The sequence below is a fragment of the Ictalurus furcatus genome, chromosome 19, assembly GCF_023375685.1.
Source record: "Ictalurus furcatus strain D&B chromosome 19, Billie_1.0, whole genome shotgun sequence".
Taxonomy (NCBI): Eukaryota; Metazoa; Chordata; class Actinopteri; order Siluriformes; family Ictaluridae; genus Ictalurus; species Ictalurus furcatus.
The window spans coordinates 6,833,089-6,846,419 of NC_071273.1; the positions used below are offsets into that span (position 1 = coordinate 6,833,089).

Consider the following 13,331-nt stretch of genomic DNA (forward strand, 5'->3'; position numbering starts at 1 on the left):
GTCTCCTAGTTCTGCTTGGGACTTTTTGCCCAGGGGGCCGGGGCCGCTAATGGAGATGGATGTTTCATGGCACTCCGGGAGGGGTGCCTTTGGGGAGGGGTTCTGTCACGAGTTCCCTTTTAAGCAACACACTGTTGAGCATGTGAGCGCGAGTGCACGAGCACCTGCTTTTCCCTTGTTGACAATCGTGACATTTTGACACGTGCATTTGTTATGTTTCTGTTATGTTTCCTCCCCGTTCTGTCATTGGCTATTGTTTCACGTGTGTCTGAATTATCCTCAGCCATCAGCCATTACAACGCTGATTATGTTTGTATAAATACCGTGCACCTCCCAGCACACGGCGCGAAATATTAGAGTATATTAGTTTGAATATAGATAGTCATAGTCATGTTTCAATTCATTTGTTTAGTTCACGCTGGTTTCTCCGCTCCCAGTTCATAGTCATAGCTTATGTTTCATGTTTTGTATATCGACCCTGTTTTCCGTGACCACAACCTTGATTCCTGCCTCGCCCTGTGTAAGCCTGTTTGCCGATTGCCTGACCTCTTGCATGTTTGTGGATTACGTTTTTTGGATCACGTTTTGGATTTTCCTGCCTGTGTCTCTCTACAATAAAACTGTTTAACCTGCGATTGCATCCTACCTTATCGCCGTTACGTCACGATACGTGACAGATCTGCATTGTTGGTGGAAAGAGACTGTACATTTTGAATGCGTATATCTTCTAAATACAAATTTTGTCATTGTTTTGGCGCACACTAGCTTTTAGATAAACTTAAGGCTGATGTATTCATAGTAAAAGCCACAAAATGTCAATTTTGATTTCATGGGGACTTTAATGCACATCTGTAGATTTGTTGTGGGGTTTTCTGTTGTTTTTTGTTTGTTTGTTTTTTTAGGGGGGTCGGGGGTATTTTTGTATAACAGCACAGTCTGCTTTAGTTTTCTTATACCACAGTGATTACAATGTATAATTAATTGCTGAACTGCACATTTTAACGGTTTAGAGTTAGGTTTAATGTGGTGGAAAGTCCAAGAGACAAGTTAGTTCCTGTTCTCACTTACATTGTACACAAAATCTGTTTTTAATTACTTTTATTATTAGTCCCTGAGTCTGAGCTGTTCCTATAAAAAAAAAAAGTATACGAACAAGCACATTAATATACAATAGCCATGCTGTTAAACAAATAACGCACACCTTCTGACCAATCAGATACGAGTGTTTATCCATGCTGCAGTATAAAACTGTTATGCAGTACATTCAGTAAGTGATAACTGGAACAATCTATAACATTTAATGTAACTATAAATGGATAAAATGTATGTCGTTCTTTCATAAATGAAAAATCGCAATCATGGGCAAATTGCAGTGGTGTAAGAGGAATAAAACATTTCATGACATGCAGTTAATGGAAAACAATCAACATCGGGGTAGTACCAGTAACTCTGCTTGACATCAGACCGCATCACGTAAGCTCATCGCTGATTGTTTTCCTATAAGAGCACGTCCGATTTGTTGTACTCATTAGTGACCGTCTCGGTTGTTATTGTTACAGTGCCCTCTAGTGGTTATCGTGTTGGCAAGAGGAGACATTTATCAACTGATCAACTTTGCTTCTTTCTCGTACTGGTTCTTCATCGCCCTGGTTACACTGGGGCTTCTCGTCCATCGCTATCGATTCCCAGACCATCCACGAACATTTAAGGTTTATAGCTCTAATGAACTTAATTTTATTTTTCATCTCAGCTGTTAATGAAATTTTTTATCATTTTAATAGCCAAAAACTATTACTTTTGTTTAACTAGATTTTTTTTAAATATGTGAACCTAGGTTCCTCTGGCTGTTCCTGTGATCTTCACGGTGGTGTGTTTCTTTATCGTGGGTCTGTCTCTGTATTCAGACCCCTGGAACACAGGTTGCAGTTTTGCTGTTACTTTCACTGGAATCCCAGTGTACTACCTGACCATAAAGCACTCGTATATACCGAACCGTTGGAGAAAAGCCATCAGTGAGTTACGCCTTTCCTTTTCTCTTTCCTTTCCTTTCACTCATTCATTTCCAGTAAACGCTTTATCCTGGTCAGGGTCACAGTGGATGCCCTGGAATACACCCCGGCTGGGACACCTGTCAATCACAGAGGACGTTCCACACACACGCACATCATTCACACACTCTCATTTAAATCTAAGCGCAATTTTATTTGCGTCTGTGTTATAAATAGGGAAGTTTTCATATACTATTAATATTTCGCTATTACCATTACCTTTTCAACTAGTCTTTGGTGATGTATGTAATAAACACTAATGTTTGTTTCTTCTCTTGCTCTGTTCAGATTACTACACTAACCAACTTCAGATCTTGTTGGAGGTGGTACAGCAAGAAGTTCAGACCTACTGAAGGAGCACAAACATTACACTAAGGGGCAGGCGGTAAACTCAGACACCCTAAAATTATCAACAAACCATCCAACAACCTCTCAACTGACTGCCATGAACAAGTTTAAGAGGTTTAGTCTCAAAGACATGGAAATTTGATATTTGAGACAGAAATATTGTTGAATGTTACCTTTTTTAGTAGGTTATAGCATCTTCTCAAACGTTGTACAACTAACCCAGACTGTGGTAGCCATTAAACATTTTACTTTCCCATGTTGCAATATTCAGCGGACTCCTGAAAGGCTGTAACACAATAAAATGAGGGGGGGAGGGGGGAATGAAAAGTCTCGACTGTAATCTGGTTAATCCATAACTTCTTTAACAGCTAAATATCCTTCATATCCTTCAGTGTCTGATACAAAGGATTTGAGATGGAATGAGGTGTTTTCATCATTTAAAAGTTGTTGCCAACCTTTAGTAATAAAAAACACACACTCACACACAAAACAGATGACTATGGAAACTGTACACCAATGTACTACTGTGTTACAGAAATTGTTCTATGGTTGTGATGATAGCCTCATGTTATGTCCTACATTCTGGGACGTAAAGAAATTCAGTCAGTGGGTAAGAGTTTTGACAGTGTTAGCAATGATGAATGCAGGTTGAAATTAAACACAGGGTTGCAGTAATAATAATAATAATAATAAAAGGCAAAAACCATAAAGCGCACAGAATAGAGATTAATAGCTGGATGCATGCACAGTGAAAGAGGGTTGAGCCTGACAGAATTATAAAATCTGTCCACTGAGTCTGGTAGTGTGTCATAGAAGAGTAGTAAATCAAAATCCAAAGCATCAGCAACTGAATTTGAATAAAGTTTAGAAAATACTGCCATCTGAGCGGTCCTGTAGCCCTAGATAGCTACTTTCACTTCTATTATGTGCAAATAATAAAGCAACCCTAATTTTAGTTTACAACATGTCGAAGGTTTTGTTTGTAAACTGTATTAAGGTCTCATAGTGGCCTTGAAGAGGACCCAGTTAGCTACTTACCCATCTATACACAGATGTAGCCAAATCCTGAAGAACTTTAACTTCTTGTTACTTGTAAACGAAAACAAATAGGGTCCACGTTATAGCATTCCATTTTTTTATTAACACCACACTTAAGTTACAGCATATAAGCCAGTTTCTTCTTGCGTTATAATTAAAAACAAATGTTTATTTCAGTGATATTGCATGCAATATTACCGTCAACATAGCTCTAAAAATAAAATCTATTTTTAACACTGCATGAAAATTAATGACTTGCAGTAGGATATCTTACAACCTTTAAATATCTAGGAGGAACAGAACGTGACAATCAGATATTAAATTATTGCAGGAGGGGAGTGGGTGAACAGGAATAACTATAATCTAGAAGTGCCAAACAAGCCAAAGCCAATAGATCAATATTCAGTATGAGCTATTTACAGTATATATTTAATAAAGACAATAAAGGAAATAAAAGAAGATAAACAGCATGGGGAAAAGGAACCTGAGTGTTGCCAAATAAAACCCAGATCAAAACCAAACAAGTTTTGATATGTCTTACCTGCCCTCTTACCCAAACAAACGAACATGGAGTTTTATTGAACACACGGCACCGGTACAACAGATAACAGGTAGTGAGTTCATACATTCACACAGTAGATTTCAATAAACCAGTGATCATAACCAAGGATATGGATAACCAAAACAAAACACACACACGCACTCTTCACATCTCTCGACCTAAGCAGGCCTGGTGGTTTTTAAACATCTGGACAGCGGCAGATTGGGCGAGGTAGAAGATGCCCTAATGATGATTGGCAGATGACATCCAATCAACAGCGACCTGCGAGTGGAATAGTGGAGTGAGAGAAATAGATTGAAGCAGAGGAACAAACACCGAAAAAATAAATAAATAAACACAACGAAATGAAACCCCAAAACAAACATGGAACGTAACAGGATACATTACCATCAATATGCCAGATATCAGTTGGCAACACTTCACACCAACATTTCTCTAATGGGTCTACAAAGCAACAGTGTATATACAGTATATCAAATTTATTCAGCTTGAGTATAATATCTGTTTTCCCTCTAATAATAATCCCCCCCCCCACCCCAAAAAATGTGCATACACAATTACAAAAAGATGGACAATAGATTTGTTTTCTATTTAATAAAATCACAGGAATAATCATTATCTAAACAAAATCTCTCTAATACACTTTTAGCTGGATATATGTGAGCTCATAAATTTACACACCCCTTGCAGAATCTGCAAAATATTAATAACTCAAAAACAAAAGAGGAATCATTAAAATTGCTTTTAGTTTGTTATTTAGTTCTGCCCTGAATAAGCTATTTCACATAACAGATGTTTACATATAGTCCACAAGACAATATTAACTGAATTTACAAAAATGAACTGGTTCAAAAGTCTACAAACTGTAACAAAGAATAGGCCAATATTTATTAAGTTAGCTGTACTCGAAGCAATCAGTTTTTAAACTTATATGGCTTAGAGCAATTGGTTTCCTTAATTTACTTGAGTAAACCGAACATGTTCGGTTTTACAGAGTATCTACATTTGCATCCACCTTCACCTCCCAGTCATGACACGCTGCAGTCCCTCTGCCTTTTAGTTATGGCTGAAGGAACAAAAGGGGCTTGTTGTACTTCTACAATGAACATCAAAGCAGAGAGTCAGAAAGAGAACAAAAACGAATAAGAACTGCACACACTTCGCAAATGTTTTCATACTTGGCACACGAAAGGGAGGGAAAAAGTTGTTAAATCACTTATTCATGAATAAATATTTGAGTTCACCCCCACCCACACTCCCCCACCCCCTCCCTCTAACCCCTCTCTCTAGTTCACCTCCACTGCGAGGAAAGGTATTGGCTTGTTGTTCAACTCCACAGCAGAAGTTTCTGCTCTCTCTGAGGAGCGGGACATGTCTGTTGTGAGGGGAACTAAAGCAAAGATGGCGAGCCAGAAAGAGGAGTGTGAAGGGAAGGAAGATCGGGTTCATCTGGGACGCAGCATTAGTCTGGTGCCTGCAGTCTCCTTCATCATGGGCACCATGATTGGCAGCGGGATCTTCATCACTCCCAAAGGAGTGCACATCAATACAGGCAGTGTGGGACTCTCCCTAGTGGTCTGGGCGCTCTGTGGACTCCTCTCCACATTTGGTATGTTTCTAAACCTTTTAGCAGTTAGATGTTTAATAATACATTACTGTTCAAAACAATATACACAATGAAGAGAACCTCTAGATGTTTTCTAATTATTGCACCTCAGAAAATAATAGTGCTTAACACCATATTATAACATACTAATTACAATATACTTTCTTTCATTCAGTTTTGATACTATCCAATACATTTAGTTGAGTTAGGAGACTGGTGATGTATAATTTTTTGTATCACAGTGTGCCTTTCATCCCAGAGCTTTCAAAATGTGACACACAAAATGTTCTAGTCGTTATCTTTGTGATTACAAACAGAAAATAAGAGGTTTAGTCTCAAAGACACGGAAATTTGATATCTGAGATGGAAATATTGTGAAATATTACGTTTTTTTCGTAGGTTATAGCATCTTCTCAAATGTTGTGGTAGACTGTGGTAGCCATTACACATTTTACTTTCCAATGTTACAACCCTCAGCAGACTCCAAAGGCTGTAACATAATAAAATGAGGGGGGGAGGGTGGAATGAAAAGTCTCAACTGTAATCTGGTTAATCCATAACTTCTTTAACAGCTAAATATCCTTCATATAAAATAAAATCATATAAAACACTGTAGTCAGTGTCTGATACAAAGGATTTGAGATGGAATGAGGTGTTGTCATATATTTAAAAGTTGTTGAAATCATTTAGTGACAAAAACCCACACACACACACACATACACACACACCTACATGTACCAATGTACTACTGTGTTACAGAAATTGTTCTGTGGTTGTGATGATAGCCTCATGTTATGTCCTACATTCTGGGACATAAAGAAATTCAATCGGTGGTTAAGAGTTTTGACAGTGTTAAAGCACACAAAATAGAGAAAGATAGCCGGATGCATGCACAGTGAAAGAGGGTTGAACCTGACAGAATTAGAAAATCTGTCCACTGAGTCTGGTAGTGTGTCTTAGAAGAGTAGTAAATCAAAATCCAAAGCATCAGCAACTGAATTTGAATAAAGTTTAGAAAATACTGACACACAGGGTGTACTCTGAAATAGTAGTAGATAATAGTTCATGTTCAGCTGTTAACTGAATCGAGTATCATGGATTGTTAAATGTATTGTAATAGATAATACACACAGTATAGTTCAGTTAAGCAGAATTTTTTTTTTTTTTTTTTGGGGGGGGGGGGGGTCATGTTAGCTTTGGCTAACACTGTTGATCAATTTATGAACATGTTTTTTTTTTTCTTCTTTGATGTACTTTTGTTATTACTGATATTCAGTATGTGTAAAAGATGTTGTGATCCATACACAAGTCTACATCCCTCTGCTTTCCTGGAGTTTTCCCAGGAATTAGGCTTAATAAAATAAATGTAAAAAATATATATATATAAATAAATAAATCTTTTTAAATCCAAAGATTTGTTTGTGACAAAGGATTTAACATAAACCGATTTCATCAGGGTAGAGCTGCAACGAGTTACTACGAGTAATACGGCTTTCCCCCAAGTGTGCTGGGGAAACACAAACCTGTTTGGCAGGCACTTGGAACACTTCCTTGTCTTGTCTACTTTTGTCTTGTCTTGTGTTTCCTTGAATTCAGGTGCCTTGTGCTATGCTGAGTTGGGGACCAGTTTCAAAAAGTCTGGTGGCCATTACACATATTTACTTGAGACCCTTGGGCCACTTCCTGCTTTCCTGATGCTTTGGTCCGAGTTCATTTTCATCAGGTCAGGTTGTGTCTGTTTGCATTCTAAATCATAGTGACTTTTAAAAAATAAAAATAAAAAAACCTATGAAATGGACAGACATGCCATGATTTGATTCTGGATGTTGTGAAATAGGATATCAATAAGAGATCATGCCAGAGAGCATGAGTGATTTCCACAACAGCCAATTGCTGTTGTCCGTGATACAGTACTGATGCTAAAAAATGGTTTTTGCTTTAATGGGCACTTACACATTTTATGTCATTAATGCCTTGTTGATTTAGTACGTATGCAGACTCACTGTTAATGGATGACATAAAAAGGTTTTTGTGTCACTCCAGCATCCCTTGTCACTTGTCACTCTTCTCTTTGCAGACCTGCAGTGACTGGGTATATTGCACTGGCTTTTGGACACTATGTCATAGAACCTTTTTTCACGCCATGCCAAGCTCCTCTACTATTAATCAAAGTGGCCAGTTTTCTTGGAATGAGTAAGTGAAATGTGTACACAAATTAATTTTTGACTAACCGAACAGCACAGTGTTGCAGTGCGTAGCTTTGACACTCCAGAGTTCTTCCCATATCCATGTGGGTTACCTCTGGCTTCGTCTGGTTTCTTCCTACCTCCCAAAAGCATGCTGGTAGACAGACTGGGTACACTAAATTACCCCTAGGTGTGAATGTGTGTGTGTGGGTGTGTGCATGGTACTACGTGATGGACAAGAGTTCCATCCAGGGTGTATGCTCCGGATCCACCTCAACCGTGAACAAAGCCATTTCTGAAGAGGAAAAACATCTACTCCAGCGGTTACCAACCTTCCTGCAGGTTTCATCTCCAACCAAAATCGAACACACGTGTTTTAGTTGATCGAGAACGTCTTAAAGCGATGATTAGATAGTCAGGTGGGCACCATTATGGTTGGAGCTAAAGTTTTCAGGAAGGTAGATCTCCAGGAACAGGATTGGTGACCACTGATCTAACCTATAATAAGCAGTGACATATTATACTGATTTCTAACTTGAAATCATTTTCTGCTGTTTCAGCACTTTTGGTGGCAGTGAACTGCTGGAGTGTATCACTGTCCTCTTGTACACAGGTCATCCTCTTGATCATTAAGCTCCTTAGTCTGGTTCTGATCATTGTCCCAGGAATTGTGGCTCTGGCCAAAGGTAGCAAAGATTTGATACTTGAATTTTATTATTATTATTATTAATGTGTGATCCAGCGATAGTGAGCGAAAAACTTTGTTTGTAACTCCCTCTTCAGGCCAAACCGAAAACTTCCAGAATGGTTTTAACTTCGAGGCGCTCACACTGACAAAGCTGCCTTTAGCCTTCTACGCAGGACTTTATGCCTATTCTGGATGGTGGGTAATAACCTTTTTTCCCCCAGAATATTACAAATAAATCTGAATCACAGCTCATTTTATAGTTGCCTGATTTTAGAGACTAAATATAATCCAACAAAAAGCCCACGTCTTTGCATTTCTCTCAGTACGAGAACCAGAGAGCAGCAGGTCATCATGGACACACAGGTCTGTCCATTTATAACTACACAGTGCTCTGTGACATCTTGTTTGCCTTTGCTTTCAGGTTTTCATTAAACTTTGTGACAGAGGAGGTTATCAATCCAAAAAGGTATGGAAAACGGGGAGGATCCGATTGAATTTCCATGTCAGTTCTTACCCTTGTAATTAGACTTGTTTCTTGTATTTGCCAGAAATATTCCATTGGCCATCATTTTGTCCATGATCACAGTTACTACATTATACGTGCTGGTGAATGTAGCGTATTATACTATGATGACCGAAAACGAGCTGCTGATATCCGATGCCGTAGCAGTGGTCGGTATTATTCGAATTTCTGTGTTCACAATGTCAAGAGGTGCAGTGTTTTTTTTTTTAATTGGAAAATGTCAAATCGTTCTCAGTCAGTTTCTTTTTCTGTACGGCACACAGACTTTCGCCAGCAAAGCTCTGCCCAGGATGGCATCACTGGTGCCCATACTGGTGGCCATGTCCTGTCTTGGGACCATGAACGCAGGGATCTTTTCAGTACCGAGGTATAAAGTCTGTTAGAAGTAAACGTAAATACTTCATCATGTCTAGATCAATTTCCTCATATTTTAATTACACAATTTATTTGATTGTGTGTGTGTGTGTGTGTGTGTGTGTGTGTGTAGAATGTTATTTGTGGCTGCCAGAGAGGGACAATGGCCAACCCTGTTTTCCATGATACACATACGAAGAAAGACACCAATGCCTGCTGTACTATTGCTGGTAATGTACTGTAATGTATTACTGGTTGCCTCTATTGAGCAAAATACATTTCATATAATATGTGCAGTTGCTCATTTTACTGTCATTCATTCATTCTTGATCATCTATTCATTTTATACCACAGTGCTGTTGAATGCTCAGTTCTGATTGGCCCATTCTCTATAGCACTCATCCTAATACATTATCACTTCTATACTAACAACTTTCACAGGGACTTGTACAGAGGACACACCACATAAACAAATTAAAAAATAATAATGATAAAATGTGTGAATTTTTGAGGGGTTTTTTTTTGTGAGGAGATTTTATTTAGCACTTTTGGAAGGAGACACCAGTGTCAGAGCTTTGTAACAGTCAGAGATAAAGCTGTAAATTTTACAACATTGTCTTAATAACTTAATAAGAGTGAAACAATGAGACACTGGTTCGAGAACAACTGTTTATGTAAGGAATAACACACAATAGACCGTGCTGTTAAATGTCATTAAAATCACCGTGAAGTGCCTTGAAACGTGTAGTGTTATTTGACGTGTTGACGTAACTGCCACTGAAACAGGAAGTCAGGGTGTGATCAATTGGCTCCTCCCCCTTTTAAAACAGCCAATAGTATTTAACTTACTTCTCAACTCAGCCTAAGCCGTACTTGACAGTTAGTAGCATGGATGCAAGCCAGAGCAGTAATAATGCTAATAATAATAATAATAATAATAATAATAATAATAATAATAACAACCAAAGACATGTTTTTGACCTGTGCTTTTTCATATGATTTCTCTCGCTCAACAACGGCAACTTCGGCTGTGTGATTTATTATAATGTTGGGGCGGGAAAATCTTGCAGAATGATGTCATCAAAATTGTTGATCCGTATTGTTGGTGGAAAGAGACTGTACATTTTGAATGCGTATATCTTCTAAATTTGGCGCACACTAGCTTTTAGATAACCTTAAGGCTGATGTATTCATAGTGAAAGCCACATAACTTGGCAAAAAAGCCACAAAACATGGGGATTTTAATGCACATCTGTAGATTTGTTGTGGGGTTTTTTTTTTCACCTTCTGACCAATCAGATACGAGTATTTATCCATGCTGCAGTATAAAGCTGTTATACAGTACATTCAGTAAGCGATAACTGGAACAATCCACAACATTTAATGTAACTATAAATGGATAAAACGTATGTCGTTCTTTCATAAATGAAAAATCGCAATCATGGGCGAATTGCAGTGGTGTAAGAGGAATATTTCATGACATGCAGTTACTGGAAAACAATCAACATCGGGGTAGTACCAGTAACTCTGCTTGACATCAGGCCGTGTCACGTAAGCTCATCGCTGATTGTTTTCCTATAAGAGCACCTCCCGATGTGTTGTACTCATTAGTGACCGTCTCGGTTGTTATTCTTACAGTGCCCTCTAGTGGTTATCATGTTGGCAAGAGGGGACTTTTATCAACTGATCAACTTTGCTTCTTTCTCGTACTGGTTCTTCATCGCCCTGGTTACACTGGGGCTTCTCGTCCATCGCTATCGATTCCCAGACCATCCACGAACATTTAAGGTTTATAGCTCTAATGAACTTAATTTTATTTTTCATCTCAGCTGTTAAGGAAATTTTTTATCATTTTAATAGCCAAAAACTATTACTTTTGTTTAACTAGATTTTTTTTAAATATGTGAGCCTAGGTTCCTCTGGCTGTTCCTGTGATCTTCACGGTGGTGTGTTTCTTTATCGTGGGTCTGTCTCTGTATTCAGACCCCTGGAACACAGGTTGCAGTTTTGCTGTTACTTTCACTGGAATCCCAGTGTACTACCTGACCATAAAGCACTCTTATATACCGAACCGTTGGAGAAAAGCCATCAGTGAGTTACGCCTTTCACTCATTCATTTCCAGTAAACGCTTTATCCTGGTCAGGGTCACAGTGGATGCCCTGGAATACACCCCGGCTGGGACACCTGTCAATCACAGAGGACGTTCCACACACACGCACACCATTCACACACTCTCATTTAAATCTAGGGGCAATTTTAGGCTCTTCCAAAATTTGCGTCTGTTTTAAAAAACGGAAGTTTTCATATACTATTAATATTTCGCTATTACCATTACCTTTTCAACTAGTCTTTGGTGATGTATGTAATAAACACTAATGTTTGTTTTTTCTCTTGCTCTGTTCAGATTACTACACTAACCAACTTCAGGTCTTGTTGGAGGTGGTACAGCAAGAGGTTCAGACCTACTGAAGGAGCCAAACATTACACTAAGGGGCGGGCGCTAAACACAGACACCCTAAAATTATCAACAAACCATCCAACAACCTCTCAACTGACTGCCATGAACAAGCCTGTCAACTGATTCTCAACAAGATGTGAACAAATGTTTAGTAATAATAGAGTAACAGTAGTAGAGCGAGTAACCTGACCTTCAACTAAATACCTGTAGAGCCTGTGGCCTAGAGAATGTATCAGTAACATCTCTGTTGATTCGTATTCATGTAATTACAAGCAACCTCAAATACTAACCATGGAATCCCAACCAGCAATCACTAGACATTTAACTGTGACTATTATCATAGAATCAGAAATGTAGTGGTACACTGACGGCATTGTTTTCTGCCAAGTCCTTGGACTTGACCTTTCAGTCTTCTGATTTATAATGCGTATATCTTCAGTGACAAAATGATACTGACAGTGCACTGTGAAAGAAAAGAATATAAGAGTAAACGTGTTTGGTTTTTTTTTTGCTATATTAAAATGGCATCACTGTTCCATGCACATTATGGCCTTTCAGTTAATGTGAATTCAATTAAAATGATTTTTTTTTAAAAAAAATAAATAAATAAATAAAAGCTTAATATAGCTTAACTGTTCCGTTACCTGTATTAAATCTTTATATTTCAGATCGTTATTAAAACTTTATACTATTAGGGAATGGATTAGTAATGAATAAGAAAAGTAAATGAATAAACACATACATGTTCTAGAATCTCTTTTATTATATAGTGTAGGTAAAAGGCTGTGTGTGTATGTGTGTGTATGTGTGTGGGTAAAGGAATACAGCAACATTTTAAAACTATAATCTATTTATATTGACAAGACCTTTTTCTCTTCACTAAGGAAACTCAAGCTTTACTAATAACGGGTCTCGTTTATCAAGCTGGATACGAGCGAATTCTTTCAGAAATCATTCATAAGAGCATTTACAATTTGGTATTCCTGTCATTTTCTGGGGGAAAGAAAAAATACCGTCGTATCCTGCAAGGGCTTCTGAGTTTGTGCAAATGTCCATATAAGGAAATAGGCTTTAAATGATATAACTGGTATGGGGTTAGCGCAGTTTTATACATGGCTCTCACTGTCAATTGTAGATAGATAGATAACTGATATATTTCCATTACACACAAATGTTTTATGGAAATTTTGTGAAACCAAGTCATTTCATTTTAATTGTTTGCCTCACACCTCCAGGGTTGGGGGTTTAATTCCCGTCCCTGTGCTGCGGGGGTTTCCTCCGGGTACTCCGGTTTCCTCCCCCCGTTCAAAGACATGCATGGTAGGCTGATTGGCGTGTCCAAAGTGTCCGTAGTGTATGAATGGGTGTGTGAGTGTGTATGTGAGTGTGCCCTGCGATGGATTGGCACCCTGTCCAGGGTGTACCCCGCCTTGTGATCCATGCTCCCTGGGATAGGCTCCAGGTTCCCCGTGACCCTGTAGGATAAGCGCTATAGAAAATGGATGGAAGACCAGTTATT

At 38.5% G+C, this 13,331-nt stretch overlaps 1 protein-coding gene and 1 long non-coding RNA gene across 3 annotated transcripts; both read left to right on the top strand.

Annotated features, from left to right (window-relative positions):
* The first annotated feature begins 334 nt into the window (after positions 1-334).
* Positions 335-3,699, top strand: LOC128623200 (uncharacterized). Its single transcript, XR_008388542.1, has 3 exons — positions 335-1,709; positions 1,835-2,012; positions 2,337-3,699. It is a non-coding gene; the product is annotated as an uncharacterized LOC128623200 (long non-coding RNA).
* Positions 3,700-5,311: 1,612 nt separating this feature from the next.
* LOC128623191 (cystine/glutamate transporter-like) lies at positions 5,312-13,051 on the top strand. Of its 2 annotated transcripts, XM_053650103.1 has the most exons (12): positions 5,312-5,605; positions 7,199-7,325; positions 7,680-7,795; positions 8,349-8,474; positions 8,572-8,671; positions 8,898-8,942; positions 9,025-9,148; positions 9,263-9,366; positions 9,487-9,583; positions 10,992-11,141; positions 11,267-11,444; positions 11,759-11,909. In XM_053650103.1, exons 1-12 carry the CDS (start codon positions 5,368-5,370, stop codon positions 11,821-11,823), a joined length of 1,470 nt encoding a protein of 489 aa, XP_053506078.1. In that variant the 5' UTR covers positions 5,312-5,367; the 3' UTR covers positions 11,824-11,909. The 2 variants fall into 2 exon arrangements, with proteins under 2 accessions (XP_053506078.1, XP_053506079.1); XM_053650104.1 differs by lacking the exons at positions 10,992-11,141; positions 11,267-11,444 and having other exon boundaries at positions 11,759-13,051.
* The last annotated feature ends 280 nt before the right edge of the window (positions 13,052-13,331 follow it).